General features: G+C 35.7%; 1 protein-coding gene across 16 annotated transcripts in view; it reads right to left on the minus strand.

Moving 5' to 3' along the window:
* The window catches only part of LOC5564339 (voltage-dependent calcium channel type A subunit alpha-1), a 481,779-nt gene that overhangs the window by 114,047 nt on the left and 339,961 nt on the right, over window positions 1–27,771 (minus strand). For 12 of the 16 annotated variants that reach the window (XR_002502607.1, XM_021854669.1, XM_021854674.1 and 9 more), the window contains 7 exons: window positions 16,723–17,025; window positions 16,389–16,649; window positions 16,183–16,326; window positions 15,919–16,120; window positions 15,695–15,859; window positions 1,011–1,121; window positions 75–158 (listed from right to left, as the gene is read on the minus strand). Coding sequence is in view for 15 of the 16 variants with exons in the window: in XM_021854669.1 (XP_021710361.1) it covers window positions 75–158; window positions 1,011–1,121; window positions 15,695–15,859; window positions 15,919–16,120; window positions 16,183–16,326; window positions 16,389–16,649; window positions 16,723–17,025 (1,270 nt within the window). In the remaining variant the exon portion in view is untranslated. Of the gene's footprint in view, window positions 1–74; window positions 159–1,010; window positions 1,122–6,197; window positions 6,309–15,694; window positions 15,860–15,918; window positions 16,121–16,182; window positions 16,327–16,388; window positions 16,650–16,722; window positions 17,026–27,771 lie in introns of all 16 variants that reach the window. The other 4 variants (XM_021854670.1, XM_021854666.1, XM_001648647.2 and 1 more) reach the window with 2 other exon arrangements.

The raw sequence follows: 27,771 nt of genomic DNA on the forward strand, positions 1-27,771 counted from the left end.
ACTCAAATAACAGAAAATCCCATCAATAAAAAAGGTAACATGTTTTCGAAACTCGACCACTTTTGTATACTTACCCCTAATTCTAAAACTAATGCGTCGATAATACTTCCAATAACTGTTATAAAATCGAATATATTCCAAGGATCTTTGAAAAAATTCTGCCGCATCCCCGGTGAAGCATGACGAAAAAAAAAAACAAAATACATTACCTTACGATTAAAGAGAACCCGTTGAGCTGATTCTAGTTTAATTATTAATGATCTGTAAACTCAAAAATGAACAACTAAAGCAGTACTGAAATCAATTGTTGAGAAATATTAAATCCTATAATTCTGTAATGTTTGAATATTGAAGAAAGATAAAAGAGTAAAACTAAACACTGACCTATTTCGTTAATTGATCATAAAACAAATAAAGTACTAGTTTTTTGATCGATTTTGTTTAAAATCTAAACAGAATTTAGTTATCACTAGATCTAGAGTTCATTCGTCTTTATAAACAGAACTGATGGGACAGGAAGGTTCTTTCAAAAATAAGACTATCTAAAGACGCACAGAAGCGATACTTGTTTGAATTAGTTTCAATTTGTACAAAGAAACTAGGGACAACATTTAAATATTCTAAAAGTACTAAAGAAAACCGATCTGTCTACTAAACGAGAAGAAATAGATGAGGGTGATAATGCATGACGTGGGAATTATCTACTGAGAGGAAAACTATATATATATAAACTCTTGGAAATTAAAATGTATGGCTAGCGAAATATTTCGAAACATAATGGTTCGTCGTGAGCAGCTGATTTCTTTTGGACGAACCGTTGCACAAAAGAGATGAATATTCAATCAATTCATTACAACGGTTGTTTAGCGTTGAAGTGCCTAGAATTCCATCGAAATCCACAAATGACAGAGAAAATAAAACTAGTCGAAACATAAAAGAACACAAAATAAAATTCAAACCAAAAACAAAAAAAAACACACACATGGGCGATTCCGCGCGGTACTACCAACCTTACATCCGAATGCGATCAGTTTCATAATAGTCTCCAGTAAAAAGAAGAATGTGAATACCAAATTCATGAAGCTCAGTATATCAATCAGTGTCGGTGGCGCTTCGTGGAACTGAAGGGAGGGTTAACAGCAAGTGAAACGTGTCAGTGTTGAACGTAATTTAGGGGGTTTGATTTTGTTGGTGGTCGTAAGGTTTTTTTTTGAGTATCGAGACCAAGTCGTGCTTTACTGAAGACCATGGGGTGTAGATCGTCGTTTTGACTAGAGACCCTAACATTTCCTAGACTTTTGTCAAACGGGTTGAGTTCGCGGCGGTAAGTTGTTTCGTTGATTGGCGTCGAAAATAACGAACGAAAAATACAGATTGACATGCAAACTTTGGTCATCATGAACGCAAACCGGAAGGACACATGGACAGAAGCGATCGCTCCGCATATCGTGTGCTTGTCGTGATGCTGTGCAACATCGATAAAGAACGAAAAGGCAATCAAAAGGACAAAACATCGAGCATTCTCACGGTGCAAGTTTGTACCCGGAAAGGGAAGGTCATCTGGCGTTTCCTGCTAAAGGGATGCAAAATTCGCACACAAATAGACGTGGATATATGTATTGAAGAGACGAAAATGCTTGCCTGTGTGACGATCACCAATACTCTAGCTTTATCAACATTAATTGGTGCAGTTGTGATTCGATTCCACGCTTGCAGATGTACATGATAGCCAACTCAAGCACATGCCCATGCACTGCTAGAGAAATGATGGATGATAATACATTCATGCAAGGAAGTTAAATGGAAGCACTGACTGAATAATTACGATTTTTGTCATGTATTTTTTTTTTTGTATTTGTAGCTGGAATATTGCAGGAATTTGTAAAATTATTTGTTTTCAAATGCCGAAGGTAATAAGAACCAGATCATAGACAGTATTGATATGTTTAAAAATGTTTCTTTTTTATTTTACCTCAAAACCTTTGAATTTATAACTGCTTCCATTTAACTCTTCAAAAGTGTTATGAAATCTATCTGCATTTTTTGATGATAATGTAATGTTTACTTTATTCGATCGACCAATACTCGTTGGTTGCAACTACTTTCTAATGATCATGCATTAATACTCCATAACGAAAGATTTAGAGCACTGAATTTTAATACTCGGTAGATTATTTTATTGCATACATTTTGCCAAATTGAAATTTCGTTCGTATATGAGTATCAGTTCCCTTACATCTACGCTAATCTGAGGCTAAAATGCGTATCTAAATATCACCAGCTGGAAGAAGCCATTTTAGTGTGGCTTAATCAAACGGTACTTCAATATGGCTTTTTCTAGCTGGTGGCTGGTGAAAAGGAGAAACTAGAGACTAAATGTTACTATTTACAGTGACGAAATTATTACTATGCATGTATATAGTTGAAACATAAATGTATTCAAACTAAGGAACCAATTTGTCATTTATTTGGCCAAAATATAAATTGTTTGTTTATTCAATATAAGAGGATGGAAACATTTGAGCTTTCTATGAAAAGTTTGGCCAAATGTTTGACTCATAGTTTCCTAGAATAAAAATAAAAAATAATAAATCAAACATAAAATATACATATCATACGATATCAATTCAAATAGTCAAAAGAAAAACATGTGAGAAAAAAAAATTATTCATTCATTTTATTTCAGAGGGTTCATGTGTTATTAATTCAGTATATTATGTTTCATTGTTTTGGTTGTTCATGTTATTAAGGCAAATGTACCATTAGTTGTGTACCTAACGGAAAAGACCTAAAATATGCTGATAAACTCATGAAATATGTGATTTGACCAAATCAACCGATGATATTGAAATTCTTCTTCAAGTGTATGAGAAGCATGATAAATTTAAAATTCCCCTGTGGCTAATTAACATTTTCACTGTTCTTTTAGTAGAGGTATGGTTTAAGCATGATTCATTTGAAAGCACAATCCATTGATTTCTTACGGGACCCTCCTATAGGTAATGGGTATTACTATAGGTGCAAAGATGCACACAATAATAAGCAAAATAATTGTTTCAAATTCAGGAATATTATTCGATTGTTTGTATCATTTTCGCATCGTACATCATAGCAAAAAAATCGAATTTTCGATTATTAGTGCGAAATATGTCAAAACACTACCTTAAAGATTTACTAAATTGAATAACTCAATTGTAAAACACTGCATTGTTTTTCAAGCGAGTTTCAACATTCAACACGGCTTTTTTTTTGGATAGCAGAAACATTGTGTGTGCCAATATGGTTAAAAACCCATTCTACTAATTAATATCAAAATGGTGGCAACAGCCATGATGGCCGCCCGAAGAAGAAGGACGTGACGCAATACGGCAACTGACTAGTGTTTGGTCACGGAACGAGGAACTGCCATATGAAGCCCCGCTGTGGCAAATGTGCCGGTGCAAACGCAACGACGACATGCCAACCGATGGAGGAGGGTATCGATACGAAGTGCGCCAACTGCGGTTCCAACTACGAGGCACACTGTAGCCGTCGCTGAAAAAACGTGATCGAAATTGTTTTGACCTTGAAAACATGATTTTTGCACTATAGTGTCTTCGGGAAAGTTTTTCCATAAAATGATCGCTATTTTATGAAAGTGTCAATTTGGTGATTGATCCACCTAAAACTGAGAACGAAATTTTATTTTAATTTAAAAATAAAGTTTATTCGGGAAAGTTGTAGGTCATATTAAAAAAAAAACTTTGCTGAAGACACCATATGCATATCTTTTGATTTTCATGTACATTTGTGGAGTTTTTCGAGGAACGCTCCTTATAATCACTTTTTTCATCATAACTTGGTTGGATGGTTTTATACAATTTTCAAGTGTTCTAGTGTTATTTGTTACTTGCAAAAACGCATAATTTTCTCCAAGAGAGCATATTTGTATCTCTCATACTTTACGAGTTATTTAAGGTTTTATATAAAATTTTGCTCCTTTTTGACACTAAAAATCATTAGGTTGCGCACATTTCCGCAGTCGGAAACTTGCACATCCAATGGTTTGGAACTAATACTATGAAACGTAGAGAAAGCCACTTTTGGCCTGTTTTAGCCTGACGGTCAAAAGAAAGTCTGAAAAAATGTTTGCTTAATGCCAAACATCGGTCATGGAATAATTCTCAAAGTAATTCCAACGGCAGAATTTTATTTGATGAGTGCTCTTCAGGATATTTCTCAATTCAATACCCTGATAGCCCCACATGTTTTTCCTCTTCTAGAAATACATCTACGATTGACTTGGTCTTAACCGACTCTACTCATCTTTGTAGCCAATTAGTTACTCAAGCTGATTTTTATTCTGATCATGTCCCTGTTACATTTCAAATATCCCATGAAGCGATTCTTAATCCTATCAGCTCCACTTTCAATAATTTTCGAGCCGACTGGAATATATATGAAACGTATGTTGACTCTAATCTTGATGTTAACATTCCCTTACAAACAAAACTTGATATTGACAATGCTCTTGAAACTTTAACAAATTCCATTGTTGAAGCCAGGAGCATTGCAATTTCAAAATGTGAAGTAAAATTTGAATCCGTGATTATAGACGATGATCTTGAACTCTTGATCCGCCTTAAAAACGCGAGGAGAAGGCAATTTCAACGCACTCGCGATCCTGGTATGAAAATTATATGGCTGGATTTGCAGAAAGAAATCAAGAAACGTTTTGCACAATTAAGAAACAAAAATTTTGAAAACAAGATATCTCAATTGAACCCTGGCTCTAAGCCCTTTTGGAAATTATCTAAAATCTTGAAAAAAAAAACCTCAGAAGCCAATACCGGCATTGAAAGAGAAAAACAAATTATTACTAACTAATTGCGAAAAAGCTCAAAAACTTGCTATGCAGTTTGAAAGTGCGCACAATTTTAATTTAGGACTTACTAGTTCAATTGAAAATCAAGTTACTCAGGACTTCTAAAATATTCTCAAGAGAACGTTTTCGAAAATGCCTGGGAGACTGATTTGGAAGAAGTGAGAACTATTATTAAAAAAATCAAAAATATGAAAGCTCCTGGCGATGATGGAATTTTGTACATCCTCATCAAGAAATTTCTAGAAAGTAGCTTATCATTTATAGTTGATATATTTAACAAATGTTTTCAATTAGCATATTTTACTGACAAATGGAAAAATGCTAATGTTGTTCCAATTTTAAAACCAGACAAAAATCCTGCAGAAGCTTCTAGCTATCGTCCAATCAGTTTGCTTTCCTCCATCACATGAACGCAGAAGTTAACCTGAATTCGATTTCAGCTCAATAATCACGTGGTCCTTTTTCGCAAAGTGCACCCAACGCTTTTTATTTATATCCAATGCCTAGCCCGAGAGCGCATTATTTTTTAGGTAATAAAATAGCACACAACACCAGTCAGCAACTGTTCTAGTATTTATCGAGCAACGGACTCATGTTCCGTAACCGGTCGTTTGAGAACGTCGCGACCCATTGGAAGCCCACACAATAGAAACCTCAGCCAGTACAGTTGCTGGCTAGTGTTGTGTGCTATTTCATTACCTAAAAAATAATGCGCTCTCGGGCTAGGCATTGGATATAAATAGAAAGCGTTGTGTTTGGATGGGCATCTTATTCTTCCGAAAGAGGTGCACTTTGCGAAAAAGGACCACGTGATTATTAAGCTGAAATCGAATTCAGGTTAACTTCTGTGTTCATGAGTCCTCTCATGGCGTAGTGGTAATGCGCCCCAACTAGAGATTGGGGAGTCGTGAGTTCGATTCTCACTGAGAAGACGTGTAACTTTTTCGCAAATTTTCACATCAATTTGTCCATCTAATCCAATTGCAAATTATATGCAATGTTTAGCTTTTCGGTAGTTGTTAAGTTTATGTAAATGTTTGCATAATAACGGATTTTAACAACCCAATATGAGAAAATGAATTTGAAAGGGAATATTTTTTTTGTGTGATGAATTTGCTGACCCAACTACGGTCCGCTAAGTATTTTTATTTTTCATTATTTCTATATTCTTTAAATTCAAATGATTCAGAGATTCACATTTCTTACACTCAAAGAAAATAAACTAAACCGTATTTTATTATTTTCAAAATTAAAAGACAAAACTAAAACTAAAAAATACTACTATCTAAAAAGTAGAGATAGTTATGATTTAATAAAATTGCATTATACCTACCTTTACGCCAAATCCTATTATTTTCAGTATCGTTTCAACACTAAACATCCCGGTAAAGCCCATGTTGAGATACTTTAACGATTTTTCAAACTCTTTTCCTTGATTGTGATACTGTTTTGCCGGGACATGAATGATTTGTGTGTGTCAATGGGTTTTAAATTGAATTAAACCGATTATCGATGAGAGAGCACATAAAATTTAAATTATGGCAAACCAAATATTGGAAAAAATAACAAACATAAAAATATGCAATTGACGATTTTGCATTAGAGCACACACACATTGACGAAGAATCAGGTTTTCCAAACCGAACCACGTGAGGGACGTTGATAAATGTTTAATCAATCATTCAATCCACGTTAGTAAGTGTTCGCAACGGGTTTTTGTTTAGCGTCGGCGTTCGTGGTTGTGACGAATGACAAAAAAGCAGCAAATAAAACAATTCAAAGTCAAACATTAGTTTATGTGAAAATGCAAATGCACACGTGGATTCAAGAGTCAATCGAAAAAAAAACCAAAAATTAACATGGTATAAAACTTGTTTTATTTGGATTTTAAGGGGTCGAATTGGGTGGTTCTATTAGGTTGATTCTGGTAAGTGGAAGATATCATGTTTGATGCAAGATTTATTTGATCTGACGTGCAAGGGAAACGAAGGAAGTTGATCTGATCGCAAGAGAAAGCCTATAACTCAGATTAACGCTAGCAGAATCCGGAACGATGGTTGCAGTCAAACGCGAATGCATCAGTGAGTTAACCCGTGTTTATTGAAACAAATTATTCTCTGCACTCGAAGTCTGCATTTCTTTGCAAGTTGAACATGACTCGTAACCTACGTCAACGCAAACACGCTATTTGGAAGGATTGAAATGAAATGCGAAAACATGATGAAATAAGTAGATATTGAACACACACACAATGGATACATAATTTTGATTATTAAATGATGATTTACTGAATAGAACATGCGAACAGAACTAAAATCATGATAGGTGCTGATTTGGCGATAAAACTCAAAACTCTGGTGCCACTTATAAAACATGCGTAGTAAGATGCAATACACAAAACACATTGAATTACTAACACAAAAAATAAACAATTTTGGGCATGCTGATGAGTTTACATACTGAACAAAACAAAAAGACAAATATTCATTCGAGAGGTGCGTGCAGTTAGATAGTTTCATGCGGCTTCTTACGATTTGGGAGCGCGAAGTATCATGCCAATAAGGAAAGACAGTCTGTGAAACCATAGATCGAACAAGAGCAAGATGCAGGAATGCTTTACACGTAAATGACACTTATTTCTCGAACACACTTTTCAATAAATCGCTTAATTTTTATGAGTTTTATTTTATTTTTTGATTTGTACCCACAAAAAGATCACACATAAACTTCATAAGATCTTAACATGTGCAAAAAACGATTGGTTCCATGAAAAATAGTGTAAAACTTTCATACTTTTTGCTTTATCATCTTTGCTGTGAAGCTAAAATCCAATACATTCTGTAAACGTGAAAATATTGGAAGCAGTGTTGTTAGCAGTCACGGTAGTCGGCACGTTTTCTCTGAAGTTCGGCAGCGCTTCCCTAAAACATTCACAACACGAGCGATCAAACGAATGTCGGAAAGAAAAATGTCAATTGAATGCCTCTGACCACGAAAGCTTCACTAGGAAACGTTACTGTTTTGTTTGTTTCTGTCGTTTTTCGTGATAGACGCTGTTTTCACAGTATTCACATTCGACATAACTAGCAAGAACAAGCTATTCATGTTATTTATGTTCCGATATGAGTAAATTTTATGCAAAATAATGATTTATGCATATGTCATCGTGTGAGACGACATTTAATTGACATTTTTTGTGTTTCTCGATGTTCATTCTACCGCTCGTGCTGTGTGTGAGAGATGACGGTAGCGAATGAGTGTAAAGAAATCAGTTGACTGCTGACCACGGAAGCGAAACGAACGTCACGCAAAAATGTCTAATCTTTACAGCACTGCTTAGAAGACAGTTCCCTAAGTCACAATAGTAGCCTTTTGTGACCGTTTTGCTATATGTGGTTGCCGCGTTCGCAATAACAGTCCAATCTGAGAGATTTGTGCCTCAAATGAAAGCTTGGCATTATATTGCTGTGTGCGTTTGAAATGCAAATACAGTCGACTCTCCACATCTCGATGTTCTACATCTCGATATCTCTCCCTATGTCGATGATTGCTTCGGTCCCTTCATTCTGCATACAATTTCTCTCTACATATCTCGATATCCTCCTTATCTCGATATCTCCATATCTCGATGTGTTCCTGTTGATTTCATGTTCCCAATTTTCTCTCCATATGTCGATATGAACATAATCAAAGGTTACTAGACCAGATTTAAGAGGTTCAGAACAATTTGAAAACTCGAAATGTAGTTTGTTTGTTTATTATTTTCCTAGTAACGGAATGATTTTCAATCTAGTGTTCATTAAATTAATCTTCTTTGTCTCGATCTCTCCCTATCTCGATGGTCCCTTCGATATCGAGATGTGGAGAGGCGACTGTATCAAATGCGGGAACACCAAATGCGGTAAGATGTTTCACAAGTAATGCGGTGTCAAAGATAGATTTTTCTTGCTAGGGCGGCTATGATTAACATAATCGTTGCTAGGTGTCCTTTGATTGTTTTGTGTTGCCGCTTTTGGAGGACGTTTAGTCAACATTTGCATCTAAAATGCAAACAGCAATATCTAATTGATCAATGCGCGGCCCGCGGGTCGGACTGATTTTTTCGTTTGCATGCATCACGAGCGAAGAATTTAATATAAATTTGAATTTTTATATAATGATCAATCAGATATGATGCCAAGCTTTCATTCTTCTTCTTTCTTCTTTCTGGCGTTACGTCCCAACTGGGACAAAGCCTGCTTCTCAGATTAGTGTTCTTATGAGCACTTCCACAGTTATTAACTGAGAGCTTCCTTTACGAAAATATCCTCGACCAGTGGGATTCGAACCCACGACCCTCAGCATGGTCATGCTGAATAGCTGCACGTTTACCGCTACGGCTATCTGGGCCAAGCTTTCATATGAGGTATAAATTTTGCAGATCGGATTATTATTGCGAACGCGGCAACCATTTATGTCAAAAAAGAGCCAAAAAGGTTGGGCAGGCCGTAAAATATTTGTAGCAGCGAACTGTAGGTGACTCGCTCACAAATGTGAATCAACTCTTTTGATCGATTCAATAACTCATTCAGAAATCAAAAACGAATCATGAAGAAAACAACAAAGAAAACAACAATTTCTTAATGATATACTACTTATAAGCAATATACGTACTTCAAATCAAGTGCACTAGACATGTATCAATAATGACTAGTGCACTTGATTATGATAAATCCAGCTCAAAAAAGTTATCCCTGGTAAAGTTTTAAACACTCTTCCGAAAATTGCAGTGCTAGTGAATCGTGACTGCTTTGAAAATAATCGTGATTCGTTTGTAACTGAGAGAGAGGATACAGCTCACTGACAGTTAGCATGTTTCCCGAGCAAAGTCGAATAACAACCGCATAACATAGTGATAACAAGATGTACATCATGATTTCATTTTGTTATTTTTTAGTATCAATACGAAGACTCTTGTTATAACGAATTTTTAGCTGTCAGATCGAGGATGCCACCGACGGGTGAATGACGTCAAATATTTGTTATCATAGTTCGATCTTCATAACTAATAGATAACATAATGAGTTATCAACAAGGGAAATTGGCTGGATAACAAAACTTGTTATCACTGTGTTTCCAATGATAACACAATGAGATATTTATATGATACCTTTAGTATAAATTTTTGTTATCACGTTCGTTATGTTGCCTGCTTATTCAACCAAAATGAAAACAAACTATTTTATCAAATGCTTGTTATCGGATAACACAACTTGTCATCTTTTTGTTACCCAACTTTGCTCGGGTTTCTTGCCTCCTTTGACTTCTTTCTTTTATTTTTGGGTTGTGCACAACGGTCAGATGAACTTATTTTGGTCAAAATCATATTCACTTCTTGTTGCTCACTATGAAATATGATATGAATATAAAATAATCAATAGCAGTTTGCCATCACACAACTATATTTAGGTATTCAACTAGAACTTTTAATTACGTTCACTTAAATTTTGACGGTTTTTCACGTTCTGCCCTTCGAATGTGCGGTTTTCCAGTGACAGATGGGGTTCTCTTGACTTTTGGGAGCTCGTAATCTGAGCCAGCTGTCATCCAATCAATTCATGTGAAATTATGTAGATTTGTTCACATTTTGTTTCAGGAGCCGACAAAAAGCAGTGAGAATTTTCGGCGAGAGATACATGTGAGACAGCGTTCAAAGACCTGTCAGATTCATGTCCAGAGAAATCTCTTGAATGATTTTGTCGTTCATCCTTCTTGAATGAGGAAGTCTTATGTAGAATCTTTTGTGGAGACTATTGCGGACACCTCTAGAAAGAGACTTCATTTGATGACTTGTATAGAAACTTTTGTGAACTCTTTTTAAACATTTAGAGAGTTCTGTAAAGATTTCTTTGAAGAGTTTTCTGAAAAGTTTTGTTGAGACATCTGTGGTTATACACTACCCGTCATAAATACGGACTCACTAAAATAAGAAATGCAACCACCTGTGGAATATTGAATCACCCTCCAAAAAACATCACCTCAAATTAGGAAAATTTTAAATTGCTGTATCTTGAGATCCTTATGATTTGCAAACATCCGATCTTCAGCAAAGTTGTTGAGCGGATCATCCGGAAGGCAAACAGTTTGGTTCGCAATTTAGCCACTAGATGACGCTAATGAGCATGTAAATTGAGCATTTCAAACATGTTTTATCCTGTGACCCACTTGAGATAGAAAGTTAGAGTCTTCGGCAAAGTTGTTCAAAAGGTCTAGGACATTTGGAAGATAGACTGTCTTGGTCTTGGTTTGCAATTTTGTTGCTAAGCGGCGCTAATGAGCATGTAAAATTGAGTTTTTTCAACAAGTTCTATCAAATAAAATTGGGGATTTCAAGCGAGTCATATCTTCTAATCCAGATGAAATTGAAAATTGGAGTCTTGAAACATTTTTTTAACCCTAAACTGCTTGAATATGAAATGAATCATACCTGGGCAACTGGAAGATGCAGTAAAACAAGGTGAATTTAACCTGAACTATTTGAATATCAAGTATTCATACTTGAAACGGGTGGATATTAAGTAATTCAGACCTGCATCACTATAATATAGAGTGAATCAGACCTGAATCACTTGAATATGCAGTGAATCCGACATGAATCACTTTGATATGGTGCGCATCTATCATGAATCACTAGAATATGAAGTGAATCAATCCTAAATCACTTGAATATGCAGTGAATCAGTCCTGAATAATTATTATATGAAGAGAATCAGATTTGAATCACCTGAACATAAAGTGAATCAAACATGAAACACTTGAAAATGAAGTGAAACAGACGTGAATCGCTTGAAATCATTTGAACCTGAAACAGGTGAAAAGCACGCTTAATATCCACAGCACGAACGTGGTACTTCACTAAAGACAGCAGCGCAAAAATTGAAGAGACATGCCGTCGGAAAACGCTACTGTACGTTCAACCTGTTCAACTGCCGCTGTTGAACCATATCCCATTTAACTTAGATCCCATATACATTCACAGCTCAGTAACCTGTACACGCTCAAAAGCATACATGTGTGGAAACAACCCGTTCAACGAAAGAAATTGAACAGGTTTTACTTTTTTCTCTTTCCGAAAGATTGGTGCACGCCAAGAAGTTTCCTAGTAAAATGTATTTTGTTCGGAATAAATCGGATGTACGCTGTCCCGTGAGAGCAAAATCATTAGAGATCTGTTTGGAAATCTCACGGGTCGGGTTCGGGTTTGAAAATTTTTATTTTTTCGGTATCGGGTTCGGGTCGGGCTTGAAGGCTAAAAAAATATCGGATACGGGTCGGGTTCGGGCTTGAAAAAAGTCAGGGCCGATTTCCCCTACCCAAACCAAAAATGTGCTTGCCATTCAAGTGGGGACTTCTTCTCTCAATCTTACATCTTTCTGTGTGCAAGTGGGCAGGGAAAATTTGTCTGTCTATGCTGGAAGCGCAGAGAGCACGGTGCAGCAGAAAACACTTTGCTTGCTTGTGTGACGTGGCGCGCAAAGCAAGGCACATGCAAAGCGTTATAATAAAGCCGAGAAACGAACGAAGGAGAATAGGGGAAAAACTCAGTTAGTTCGTTCTTTTTCCGGGTCACTTTTTATCTGATCCATGCTGGTAAATGAACCGATTCTCGACAAAAAAGAGCCACGGATCACTCGTTCTTTTGGGTGATCCGGTTCTTTTGAACGACTCCGATTATTTTTGGCCATCTCTAGACTATACCCTGAGAAGTCGAGAACCTTTTCAGCCGGATCCTTGACCGGTGGAATTTTAAATAACCTTCTGTAGTCTTGCTGAATCATAGATATTTGAACTTATATCAAAATATCAAAATTTAAGTTTTTCCACCGAGATCTCTGGTAAGTGAAACCAGTATTTTGTGAATATTCACTGATTGAATTGCAGTTGAATTCTTAGCAAACCTTTTAACGAGAACGATTTCCGAAAATCTAGTAAATGATCATATAGTGAAAATGATCTGCCATAAATGATCAATCCATTGGTAATAGTTTTCAACTTGTCATTGAATTGACCAAAATCCAAAATCTCCAAAATCTACAACATTTTAAATCACTAACATGCCGAATACCTAACATTCATGAAATAAGTTTTGCGAATAGAAAACAAATAGCAATCCACAGTAGTTCGCACGCTGAGTAGATTGATAATTACAATAACTAAAGTTTCATGCAACGGAAAACATCAAGTACTCTAACAAAGTCAAGAGATCACAAAGAAAACTGCGGACAAGGCATTATCAGAATAGATAATGAGAGATACCCCAGTACCGGACATTTAAGCCACTAACTTCATAATTCAAACGGTATTATTTTTATGAGATCTTTCCAATTTATAAATGATTCTATTTATGTATGTTTTACTCCAGGAATAGTATTTCATTACCAATTCAATGCTTCTGCAACATTCACAAGAGCAATTTGAGTTTTACTTAGTTTGCAAGATGTCCATAAAAAATTTGTTTCGTATATAATAAAAAAATAAAACATTTCATTTCGTATATAATGAAAAATAATATATTATTGCTCTAAACATTCATTGTTCTTATTTTATGTCACTGCACTTTGGTCCAGAAAGGATTTTTACGTGCGAAAGATGCATTTTGAGCTTCAGAATGAAACATCAGACAAAAACGGTCTTCTACAAAGTTGTTTGTATTAATTAGGCCCTTTGTTTGGTGTTATTGAAAATTAAGGCGGTCCACATTTTCATATAAACGGTGTAACTAACTTTTTTATTTGTAGAAATTGAAGTTTACATGCTTCAGCAAAGTTGTAGACCATTCAATTTTAAGGAACTTTACCACAAAAGTTTTTTTTTTGTATCTCTTAAATTTACCTATTCAGAGTTTTTTTTTTACTACGGTGACATAGGGTGGTACCTACAAACAAAACTGATTTTCTGGCTCTAGCATTTTCAATTCAAATATCTCATCAAAGTAGTCTATGAAACTCTTTTAGAGCACTTGAATACTCTTCGTAATAGCTTTCTTTTCTTCTATACACCACCTTGATGTGATTTATCAATTCCAGAACGTTGTCCGGCTCTGGGGAATCTACCCATATCCATCTGATCTATAAGCTGAATATCATTCTGGACATCTCCTGGATTAATCTGTGAAAATCAGTGGTGTTCAAGCTTCAGCGCATTGCGGGCCTGACCTCGATGAACTCAAATTTACAGCGATTATATTGTACATCGATTTTATAATTAAAAAAAAAAATCATAAAGTGTCTAAGAGAATTACAAATAAAATAAATTTTGATCTGATTTATAATAGTTCTGAATTCCACAAGAGTTGTTAAGAAATATGTTGCAAAGGAAATAAATTTAGAAAATCTTGAACTTCCTAATTCAACAATACTTTACGTGAAATTTAATGCTGATAAATGAATTTAAATGAGCGCAAAGAGCCTTGGTTAACTTTTCCGGCTTCAATTGTGAGGAATTCGCTTCACTCCTCCTTTTCACATAAGTTTTAAATCGTTTCATCTTTCACAAGGGATAGTTTTTAAGATTTTCTAGATTTCAGTTATGATTTCTATAACTCTGAGGTATCGAGGAAATCTAATGGTCCCTAAAATATGAAGAGTTGATTGTAATTTCAACATTAAGGTGAAGATGAATCGAAGCCAGACCTCAAATTTTCAAGAGCATAAATCTGGAGAACTAAACATCTGTTTAAGCTGAAAATTTAATCAATTGGTCACTGGCTGGTGGTACGGGTATTCGGTTCTCCAGATTTGTGTTCTTGTAAGTTTGGAGTTTGGCTTCGATTCATCTTCACCTTAAGAATAAAAAGTTATTTTTATACTCACTACTACTTTAAAAATTTCTCTTCCTGGATAAAAATCTACTGATCAATTTAGTTGTGTTATATTTTTCAAACGAATTCAATTTGTTTTATTAAACGTAGTGGTGAGTAAAATAATGCAAGGTTTAATTTAACACATAGTCCTATCATATAGCCCAGTTTCTCTGTGATCTCCTAATGATCGAATAATTAATTTGCGTAGCACCCAGAAATTCATACGTTTACCATACTCAAATAAAATGAAGTTGAACAGAAATAAAGGTTTGCGAAGTAATATAGATTCCAAATAATCCATGAAATTCAATCAAGGTTCAAATAATTGAATTATTGCTTATGGGTTCAAAATATCAAAATCAATTGTAACAATTTTTTCCTAAATGTCTTGGATTAAAGCAGAAAAGGAGCATTCCAAATTGAGAATAAATAATACAAAATTCATTCACATTTCCGATACAGAACGAAAAAGGCATTCCAAACTTAAGACCATAACATGCACAACGTTGCATTCCCACACAACACTAGACAGTAACGAAAAACGATACGAGTTCATATTTACAATTTTCTGAAATTATCCTATCGAGTAGACATCAGTAGGTAAACCTTCAGGTGATCGTTCGCGGTTCTATTTACAGTGTTGACTCGCATTCATCGTTTCTATTCGGCACAAACGATGAATTAATTGTTCATTCGAATTTTGAATCGATGATTTTTTTAGGGGGTATAAGTTTTGAAGAATATTGATAATCTATTTCAGACGACAGAGGAAAGTTTTCATAGTTTTGGGTTATGATAGAATCCTAATCGGGACTGGGCCTAGCTCTTTGGTATTTATTTTTATACAGGGGGGGGTTAGTCAATGTTCTATTAATTAAATCTATATATCTTTCATAGGATATTATTCGATTTGGAAGAATTTAGTTCGACAGGGTTGAAGATATTGCATTGCAGAGGGGGGTAGTGGGAACGGATCGGGGACTACGTACCTTCATCATCAGCAGTAACGTATTGAACACGATCAACATCATTATAAAATATTCGAACGGCGTGGAGACTACGATGCGCCACACTTTGTATTTAAAACTATTCCGCTTGTTTGGCATATAACGTTCTAAAGGTCTAGCACCTATCGTAAAATCTATGCACGATTTCTAAAAGAGACATTGAATGGTTAGATTTACTGGTGGGTTGAAGGTACAAAATAGCTCACCTGATTTTTATCTATCTCTCCGTCCTGTAGTTCGGCTTCTCCTTGCTCTTGAAAGGTAATGATAATCAAGGCCACGAATATGTTAACGAAGAAGAATGGAAATACTATGAAATATACTATGTAGAATATGGACATTTCTATTCGGAAATTTTGAATTGGACCCTTGTCTTCGTAGGTAGCAGCCATGGAGTTCTGTAATACTCTGAAATAAGAAGAACAGGTTGAAATCTATATGTGGTCCGCCTAGACTTCAGAAGATCTCACTGTGGCCATCCTTCTCCGGTTTGTACGGCAAATAGTGTCAACATGGCAGTGGCCACGTTGTCGTAGTGGAAGCTTTGAGTTTTCCACTCCCGCACCTCTCTTCTTGGCAGTTGATCGGTACCGTCGTAGACAAAAAAGGAACCCCTGAAAATGTTGATATCGAAATGAACGTTAAGTGTTACGTTGCACAATCTTATATAACTCACTTGCACTCCTCACTAGTGTGTTTGCTGTCGTCGGTGCAGTAGAAGAACTTTCCGTTGAACAACTGCACCGCTATGACAGCGAAGATGAACTGAAACAGAATGTACACGATCAGGATGTTGATGACGTTTTTCAGCGAGTTAACAACGCAATCGAACACTGCTTTCAGCTTTGGCACTCGCTTGATGGTTTTCAGTGGTCGTAACACTCGCAGCACCCGAAGCGATTTAATCGTGGACAAATTCTGACCTGCGCTGCTTCCACTATTGATTCGATGAGGAAAAGATAAAAATATTGAATTGAAAAAGTACTTAGCTTCTATCGAACAAAACTTACGTCATATCGAATCCGAAGCTGACGGCAGCGCAGATGACGACCACCGCATCCATGATGTTCCAGAACTCCCGCAGATAGCTGCCCGGGTGCAGTATCACGCCCAAATCCACGATTTTGAGCAGCATCTCTATCGTGAACACTCCCGTAAATGCATAATCGAAAAAATTGAGAATTTTGTTGCGCGGTGAATCCTCCTCGACGGGATCCTCGGCGGCTAGTGCGATCGATGACAGTGAGATGACGACCATGATGAAAAAGTCGAAATATCGGAGATTGACGACCCAATGCGCAGCGCAGCGTATTCTATAAAAAGCGATATGAAAGAAAAATCATTGTTCTTACATTTCGTTACGTTTCCACGAGTTTATGGATTCGTACATATTTTTTTTTCTTGAAAAATGGTCTTCTACCGTAACAAATAGTTGTCTGTAACTTGGGGTTACGTTGACTTCACATTCAAATCGCGAAGTTTGAAATTTAGTTTAACTTTTACAACTAAATGGTAAAAAAACAGGAAGATGCTATGGGGATGAGGGCCTTCATTAGCCAAGTAGTTAGAATACGCGGTTAAAAACAAAGCCATGCTGAAGGTATGTGGATTCAATTCCCGGTCGAATGGAAATTTCCTTCATTTCCCTGGGCATAGAGTATTATTGCACCTGCCACACGATATACACTCCCGTGCATAAGTTTGGGTTCACCCCCTAAAAAACATGCAAAAGTGTTCAGTTCATATCTCTGTGATTACACGTCCAACTGAAACTCTCTAAGCCGCATTCGAAAGGCAAAGAGTTATTCTTACTTCGTATGTATTTTTCTTAAAACATTCTTTGAACTTTGTATACCAAATTTGTACTTGAAGTTCTGACATTTTTCAAAAAACACACTGAAAAAACATAGCTAATTTCCTCAGCATTGGATGGACCAAAATTTTAAAACAAGGAAAAATCTGAAAAGTATTCAATAAAACAGTCAGTCAAGTCATTGTGCAAAAGTTTGGGTTAACCCCTCAGTATGGTGTATCGTGCAAAAGTTTGGGTTCACCTGAACTTACTTAAATCTGTGAAATCTCAAACCAATCATGTATGCGCAAATATTTGGTTAAAATTTATGTTATTGACCTAGCAGGCATTTTCAGTCTCTCTTACATATTTTTTCGATTTTTTTCTGTGTTTATTTTTTTCTTTTTAGGCTGATACAAATATTAAATTTCTTTTATGTCCGAGACCACTTGGGAGGTACGAGGGGGGGGATAAAAATAAATAAGGAACAAAAAATAAAAATGAAAAAAAAGTAATTTTTTCGAAATTTTTATTTTTAATGATAGTTGTTAAACTTTTTTCAATCGTCCTCTGGACCATTATTTGACTTGTTTTTTACTTTAAAAATTGAAAAAAAAAACCTAAATGATGTCAAAAAATTATGATTTTTTTTTCTACCCTTCAAAATTTTTGGATTTTTGAAGGGGGGGGTGACATAAAAGAAAATTAATATTTGTATCAGCCTTATTGTCATTTTTTTTTATTTTTACGTCTCTTTTGAAGTAATTTTTGAAGAAATGTATTCCGGAAAAATATTTGGAGGAATCCTTGAACACTCAGAAACCCTAACTGAAATTCATGTACCGTTAAGTCACCAGTCACCGTGCGGCATCCATTCACCGTGCACATAAACAAATTCCTACAGAATATTCATACAATTATCACAAATTATTTTTTTGTCAGCAAAATAAGATAAAACTGATGAAATGAAGTAGTTTTTGTCACAAAGCATTTTGAAAAACCTAGTTTATGTAGTGAATGTTCATGTGAATTCTGTTTGATAATAAGATTTTTCAACACTCTTAGTAGAAACACCAAAGTTTTCATTGTGGATACTATTAGTAAAATGTATTTCATCGTATGAGCAATGAGATTTTATGCAAATTAGAATTTTATATTGTGTTTCAGTCGAAACCCATGTGCACGGTGAATGGATCCCTCTCAGTATGTATGGTTCTTATTACCGTGCAGTAGTGTAAAAGGCATGAAATTATTCGGTAATATTAGATTTATTGTTATATCGTCATTAAACTACTTCATATTTAGTTTTTAAGTGAATATGGAATGATTTGGACAATACAGTTAAAACCTCCTATAACGATTTTAATGGAAAAATAATTATTTAGCCAATTTTTAAACTTTTTATGGATTGTATTGTAAATGAAGATTTCAACAGTCTTAAAAATGAGTGCGCTCACTATTAGCAACATAGTTACTCCATCAACAAAGTTTCTTTAAGAAACAAAATTAAATCATGGCGAAATCTATACGTACGGTGAATGGTGTACTAGTGTGCACGGTAAATGGTGACAAAGAACGGTACGAGGCGACCATAACATGAGATTTTCAAACATAATTTTTGAGTAATTTTTAGTTATGCATCACTAGTTTTAGATTTTTCCCTGAATTATTTTATAATTGTTCGCTACGTAGTGGTATTCTAATACGCTTCAATTTTTTTGAAAAAGTTATATAATTTTTTGAAATGCATTTTTTTTTAAATGCACGGTGAATGGTAGCTTGACGGTATGAGATCTTTATAAAAGTTAATGTTGAGGAACTCGTGGTAAAATTCTTAAAACAAATCCTTTCATAATTTTTTTTAAGAATTAAAGAATAAATTACCCAATAATTCTTTTATAAACGCATAAAATATTTCATGAAGAAATCACTAGAAATCTTCATTAAAAACAAGAACTATTCTTGAGGGATTTTCCATGAAAAGTTTCTGAACCAATACGTGGTGAGATTATCGGCAGTATTCTGGGAGAATTTAATTGGGGATAGGACGAATTCCTGAATATATTTTGTGTAGTTGAATTCGACTGGGATGTTTGAGATTTAAACTACGTTTATTTGGGAAAAGCAAAAATACCGTTTTGATTTAATTTCTTATGACTGAGAAAGCCAAATAAACGTAGTTTAAAATTCCTGAATATATTTTTGAAATAAAAAAAATCCGTTGAAAAATCCCTAGATGAATAATTCAAGAATTCCTTGAAGGACCCCCTAAAAAAACAAAAAACTGTCTTGAGAAATTTCTGATAGAATTAATGAAGGATTTTATTCCACATAGAACCCTTGAAAAACTCAAGTGATTCATAGAATGGTTCTTTCATAAATGTTTGGAAAAAAGTCTGCAGAAACTCATATTGAAGTTGCTGGAGATATTTCGAGAAGATTTTTTATCAGGTTTTTAGAAGAATACCGAAGTAACTTCCAAGCATTCTTATTGGATTGTTCTTTTAAAGGACCGCTGGATTAATTTATGAATCTCTAGAATCCGGGAAAAAGGTATCGTAGGCAAAATGGTTTGAAGAATTAATTCATTTTTCACTTTAAATTCATGATCAAAGACACAGTAGATTTTATAGATATATTAGGAAAAACTATTGGACAAATTTATTAATTAATTTCTAGAATCCACAATTCCTTGGAAAACCTTTTTGAACATATTCTGGAGAAATTCATGGAGTAATATTTGAACAATTTATTGGTAAAATTCAATGAGATTTTTCTGATGAAAGGCATCTTTAAGACGGGAATCCGATAAATCAATACTGATCAAATGTTCCTAAGAACTCTTGGAGGAATCTCTGAAATCGCTTTAAAAAACATCTGATGGAATCCCTGGAATCGTTTCTGATGAAAAACTCAGAAGATTTCATACATGAATATCAGGAGGGTTCACTAGTCGAATTTCAAGTTCGATACATGACTATCAGAAGGGTTTAAGATGAGTCCGTGGAGAAATTATTGGAGGAATCTCAGGAGGCTCACTCGACCCTCGGAATGATTCTAGTAAAAATCCGTGAAATTCCAAGAGAAACATCAATTTTTTTGGAGATCATTTAAAAAATATCTGTAGGAACTTCTAAAGCACTTGCTAAATATTTTCTTAGGAGTTTGAAGAAGAAAATATTTTTAAATATACGTTAAATGGAGTAGCGATGGCAGCGTGGCCCGTCAACACACAAATCCAATCCAAGTTTGATGTAGTATTTTCGAATGCAGAGTCTAAATCAATTATTATCAAAGTTTTCATAGAAAATTGAAATGAGTAGCAGGCTTGATTCCAGTGGAAGCGTAAATGCAACAAAAACAAAAAACAATTATGTATACAAATGTACAGAAATGACAAAACGTTGGTTTTAACATTGAGCTTATACCTAACTCGATATCGATTTATGACTGTATTCAGTGATAGTTTATGCTTGCATTGCTCTGATTTAGTATTAGTTGGTGTTTGAATTTTGAAGTTTATAATTCATGTTTTTAATAAAAATTGGAAAAATAAAAAGAAGTCAAAATAAAGTTACGTTATATCGAGGTAAAAGTTACGTTATATCGAGTTACGTTATATCGAGGTTACGTTACATCGAGGTATTACTGTATTATAACACATATATTGAGCTTTTCGTTAATCCAATCCTGATCTGGGATTAAATCCCATCCCTTTTACGACGCAAAACTTATAGTGACGGAAGAGAAGTAAAGCCATTGGTCACAAGATGAACTACCCCAGGGCTAAAATCTCGGTAATAAAGATCAAAAAAATCTTCCCAAAGACATCAATTTTAAAAATTGTCAGAATATAAAACATTCTAAGTCATGATTTTTCAGGGGAATCTTTTTTTTTTGTTCTTAGCTTCGCCCAGGCGGAAAAATTCACAACAAATTAATGAGTAATACAAAATCACTTTCCCTTATGCAACTTGAGGTTGATGATGTTGATGCTGTCAGGCTCAAATTTTCATAAAAATTATCTGAATATGAGTGCGCGACAAGGGGTGGATCACTTATTCAGTGCACATCAGATGTGCATCAACTTGCATCAAATGCATTTTTTGGTATTCCCATCAGCTTAGCACTGACCCATACCATCGTATAGTGCTATAGCAACACGCCATTGTTTGTTGTGATTGTTATGAAATTGTTGTAATGGACCTATGGACCGATGCACGAGTTCACTGCCCATAACTGCATAACAGTCACATTCGACATTTTTTAAAAATTGGAGTTAATACCATGGAGAGTCATCAAATGATAAATACTTTCAATCAACTTACTAAAATCGGTGAGATTGTTCTATAAAATTCGAAAAAAATACCAAGTTGTTTTGTCACATCGGCAATTGTAACCGCATAACAGTCACATTGAGATTATACATGAGCCTCATTATGTAGTAGCAACGAAATTTCTATAAGAATTATTTTCTGACTATTCACCCAATATGCGATATGAGTTGTACAAAATTTCAGCCTAAAATAATGTCTTTTGAATTCTCAATGATTTTTTTGAAATTTTAGTTTCCTCCCATACTGCAGTAAAATGCAAACTTGGTATCTCATTTACTCAATGCCTACTTTTGTCGAATGTTACAAATATGCAGTTATGGGCAGTTCACTAATTTGACGTTTGAGCGGTGCCGAATTCACTCGTTTCCATGGTCACGTAAATAACACGGCACCGCTCAAACGTCAACGAATGAACTCGTGCATTGGTCCATGCACGGGTTCATTATTTGACGTTTTAGCGGTGCCGTGTTATTTATGTCACCATGGAAACTTGTGAATTCGGCACCGCTCAAACGTCAAATTAGTGAACTTGTGCATCGGTCCATTGGTACTCTGCAATGATTTTCTTCAACTACCTAATCACAAATTTTATTTGTTTCAGATAATCAAGCTTCTTGGAAACCGGAACATATAATAAGTTTAAAATCTTGACCGATGCTTAACTTCGAAACATCAAGATCAAGCATCTAATTACTTGAGGACTTTTCCGTCAAGAACAGTCTATGCATACATAGTGGAGAAAGGATAAATGGTTGACAGGAATATATTGTCGCACGTCCTGAGGACTAATCAAAAGTACCTAGTAGATTGAAACTTCTTCCTAAGAAATCTAGCTACAGTCTGCTTACCAGCGGAAAATAGAAATTCGCATAGATTCGCAAACTGATGATTAGAATAATAAAACAACCAATCACATTCTTGTGTCCAAACATCTTATTTTATCTCCTACAATGTCGGTTGGGGATCTTGGAGACAGAACGATGAGCTCTTTAAATTGATATTCTCTCTCTCAAGTATTGCTTCCTGTGTGCTTTCCTTGCAGAATGTACATTTCTACGTCGGAGCGTTTAATCACCGCTGTATTTGGATTACATGATGGATGACGATAAAGGGCAGGTGTCTAAAAATCGTTGAAATAACAGAAACTCCAAAATCCGTTTCTGGATACCCTGCGACTACACTGTCTAACTTACAGACTGACGGGAGATATGGGTATAATATTTGAGCGGAAGAATGTTTAGGATTATATTGATTCCATATTCGATACTCCAATGGGGAGTGGCACAAGTAGCTAGGCCGAGGCTTCTTCAAGGCACTTATTTCTTAGCTGACCGAAAGTGAAGTTTTTAGAATTTTCCTCACTGCGGCCACCAAAAAACAATAAAGGAAGCTTGTCTGAAGCTTCGTTGGAGCGATTACACAGCTGCCAGTTCGCAGTAAGTTATTGAGACTTCTCTTACTACGAGCACCTTCACACTGGCTACGAGTAGAGTAAGCGGGTGGTATCACACTCAATCAGTCGCTAGATCAGTCGGGACGGAGGACAAGACCGATTACAATACGAGGTAACACAGGTAGTGTTTTTTTTGGAGAGCAGTAGCTTTTCCTGAGCGCCCCGAAACGCTCAATGACTTTGACAATTTGACAAGGATAGAAAATAAACATTGGAGCAAGCCATGAATTGCCAATTTGCTGAGTGTGCATTTAAGGCTCAAGAATCCATCATTCAATCATCAGCAATCATCAAATATTGAAAACCAGTTTTTTTGTTCAATTTTACAGCAATCTGCATGAAAATCTATCATTACATTACCAATAGCAAGTGCAATGCAATGATAGAATTTCTTCAACATTGCTTCAATTTTGAGCAAAAAAACTGGTTTTGAAAATTTGTAGAACGATGATGGTTATTTTCCTCTTAAGGCGAAGTAGGCCGTCATTGAAATTTGTATGCGGCGTTGATGATTGTTGCTAATTCATCTTACGATTTCGAATCAAAGAAAATCAGTTGGTTTTGCACTGACACAGCTGAAAAAGTATCAGCATACTTTATACATGCTAGCGCGTACAGTGATACTTTTTCAAGTCAATATAAACTATCAAGACTGAGTTTTATCACTTTGAAATGCAAACTGAAAAGTCATCATTGTTGCCAAAACGAATGACGGGCTACTTAGCCTTAAATGCATTGAAATTTAACAAATGCATCAGAAGCAGGGGGGTGGCATGAGCCAATATTCACCAACCCAACATCAATTCAACATGGCGTCCAGTGTTCTTGTTTTGATTGTTTTGGGAGGAACAAAACATGTGTTTTTATGGGTAGGAGACATCAATAATACCTCGCTGATGTGTAAAACATTAAACAAAATGATGAACAAATGACAATCGTCATCAAATACGGTGATTCAATCACAGGACTGAAACGGCTGTCATCCACGAACAACTGGAGTGAAGCCAAAAATTTGGTGCTGAAGAAGGTGCTGATTTGACAGCTCGTCCAAAAATACCGTTTTAAGCACTAAACACACTAGTTTTGGGATGCGAAATTTTCATTTAACTTATCATTCTGGTATTAAGTGCGTAGTACTTTATCAAGTTTTCTGTTATTGCTACATAATTTGGAGACACATAATATTAGGCACAATGATAAACGATTATCAATAGTACATTTTTTTTTTCTCATACGACATTTGTCGCTTCCGCGCAGGGTTTGATGAGGGCAAAGCCTAAAATTTGTTTACTCAGCATTAGCGCCACACAGATGGTGGCTGGCTTCAAGAACTAGCGCTTTCTTCAGGGGGTTGGATTCAATGCGATATGTTTAATTGCCAGAATCAAGCACTAGCAGCGTATGAGCCGTATACCCGAAAATCAAAAGCAAGGTTAGGGCAAACCGACCAGAAAGTGGGTACCAAAACGCGAAGTACCAAAACGATGTGAGGAAGAGCCGAAATATGTGCAGGATGACATCCGTGTCGGTCCCTTGATCAGAAGTGATCCACCCCTTGGTGCGCGATCATTACTTCCATACGTTTTGCGACCATTATTTTCCATACGTTTTGACAGTTCTCCGACTACCATTCTTCCATGCGCTTGTGTTGAAAGTTTGACAAATTTGAGAATCCAGCGTAGCGCGATCAGTGGGTGGAATACAAACAACAGTGTCGTCGCTCAGCGGCCAGTGAAAGAAATTGAATGTTCGAAAGGTTGTTGCCTGTACTTTTTGCCGCTGGCGCCAACTGTTAGCGGTTATGAACAAAAAAAAAACAGTCGTTACCCTATTGCCTTTTCAATAGGGTAACGACTGTTTATTTCGTTCTTTATCGCTAACAGTTGGCGCCAGCGGCAAAAAGTACAGGCAACAACCTTTCGAACATTCAGTTTCTTTCACCGGCCGCCGAGCGACGACACTGTTGTTTGTATTCCTCCCACTGATCACGCTACGCTGGATTCTCAAATTTCTCAAACTTTCAACACAAGCGCATGGAAGAAAGGTAGTCGGAGAACTGTCAAAACGTATGGAAAATAATGAAAAACGTAAATTACTTGCAATTTGGAAACTGGATCAAACAAGTAGTGATTAGAAATCAAGTGTAAAGTGAATACATAACTTTTTGTGTTTAGTTCATCTTCCGTAGAGCTTTCTTTGCTTCAGAATTTCGTTTTTACTACCACTGAAAAGGAGACATCTATTGCCTTTTCAGTTTTGAATATCGCCCTATTATAAATATCGCCCTCAGTAGGGTTACCAGACGTACTCTTTTTAGAGTACATGTACTCTTTTTTGCCCTTAAAAATTGTGTACTCTTCTTTTTTGCTAAAAGCATCAAATGTACTCTTTTCCAGATATTTCACAAGATTGATCATGAATTTATATAATTTGTTAATAAAATTAGATAAGGCTTTGAGAAATAGTTCGAAAATGAGAAAATATCTCTCATTTTTGGAAACAAGTCTTAAGGCGAAATAGGCCGTCATTGAAATTTGTACGCGTCGTTGATGATTGTTGCTAATTCATCTCAAGATTTCGAATCAAAGAAAATCAGTTGGTTTTGCACTGACACAGCTGAAAAAGTATCAGCATACTTTATGCATGTAAGCGCGCACAGTGATACTTTTTCAAGTCAATATACACTATCCAGACTGAGTTTTATCACTTTGAAATGCAAGCTGAAAAGTCATCATTGTTGCCAAAACGAATGACGGGCTACTTAGCCTTAAGTTCAGTCATGTTATTGTGCTTTGCTTTGATAAATGGATTATTGGGAAAGTTGTGTATCGCACTTCGAAGGTCACCAAGCAGTGCACTATGGGACAGGGACGCAATCTGGCGGGACAAAATTAATAACTCGGTAACGAAACGTTCCCGGTATTTGGTGTCTTGGGCAAAGTTTTTTGTTACAACGAAGACCATCGACTGACATAAACGGATAGTTCGTAAATCGTCCGCATAGGTGGCGCCACAATCTAACTTTTTACTGTGACGTTCTAGAGACTTGGCATTTTCTGCAAAGTTGTTCATTTTGATAAAATAAACAACTCTCTCGAAGACGTCAAAATTCCGCAGCCTACTGTTTTCGAGTTATTGGCAAAATTAGAGAAAATTAGTGAAAAAACGATTTTTTTCACTGAATTTTACATTTTTCCTAAGAACCATGTCATATACAGTATCGGACAAATAAAATGCACCGAAGCCGTTTTCCCATACAAAATGATCAACTTCAGACAGCTATATCCTCGTCGTTTCTCAACCGATTCTTTTCATTTTTTCTGTGACGAACTACAAATTTCTTCAATTTTCGAAAACTATTGTAGAAAATGTGCGAAAACTATTGATATCAAAATTACAGATAGGTTGAATTTTGACATAAAAAATGCACCAAGACTCAAAGTGATGTAGCAGGAAAACTAGGCTTCGTAGCATCTTGGTGTCTTCAGCGCATTTGTTCATTGCGTGATAAGGACCAAACGCGCTGAACACACCGAAAGGATACGAAGCATAGTTTGTCTGATACATTACTTTTCATCTTGGTGCATTTTTTATGTCAAAATTTAACCTATCTGTAACTTTTAAACCAACAGTTTTCACACAACATTTTCAATAGATATTAAAAATTGAGGTAATTTGTAGAGCGTCACAGAAAAAATGAGAAAACTCGGTTGAGAAACGGTGGAGATATAGCTCTCTGAAGTTGACCATTTTGTATGGGAAAACGACTTTGGTGCATTTTATATGTCCGATACTGTAATATATTTTGCTGATAAATATATAACAAACGCAAGCTCTGGTGGAAAAATTTTAATAATACGACGCATAAAAATTAAGAAATTATGAAAAAAACTGAAAAATAGAACATATTTTGGACCTTAATATCTCCAAAAGCGCAAAAAATCGCAAGCTCAAATTTTCAGGCAACATAGAGCAATACTTGATGAAACGGATGTCAAAATTTCAGAGAGGTATATTTTGGTGTTTTGCTTCTTAGAAAAATGTCAAACTCGGTGAAAAAAATCGTTTTTTCACTAATTTTCTCTGATTTCGCCAATAACTCGAACACAGTAGGCTGTGGAATTTTGACGTCTTCGAGAGAGTTGTTTTTATCAAAATGAACAACTTTGCAGAACATGCCAAGTCTCTAGAACGTCAAAGTAAAAAGTTAGATTGTGGCGCCACCTATGCGGACGATTTACGAACTATCCGTGTATGTCAGTAGATGGTCCTCGTTATTACAAAAAACTTTGCCGAACACACCAAATACCGGAAACACTTCGTTACTGAGTTATTAATTTTGTGCCGCCAGATTGCGTACCTGGCCCATAGTGCAGTGGTTCCAAATATGTTTCTAAGCAAATGGATCCATACCCAAAGTTCTTCAAATGTAGATTTACGCGACAAATTACACTGGTTTTTCTATCCAAATGCAGAT

Source organism: Aedes aegypti, chromosome 3 (genome assembly GCF_002204515.2).
Source record: "Aedes aegypti strain LVP_AGWG chromosome 3, AaegL5.0 Primary Assembly, whole genome shotgun sequence".
NCBI classification, from domain to species: domain Eukaryota; kingdom Metazoa; phylum Arthropoda; class Insecta; order Diptera; family Culicidae; genus Aedes; species Aedes aegypti.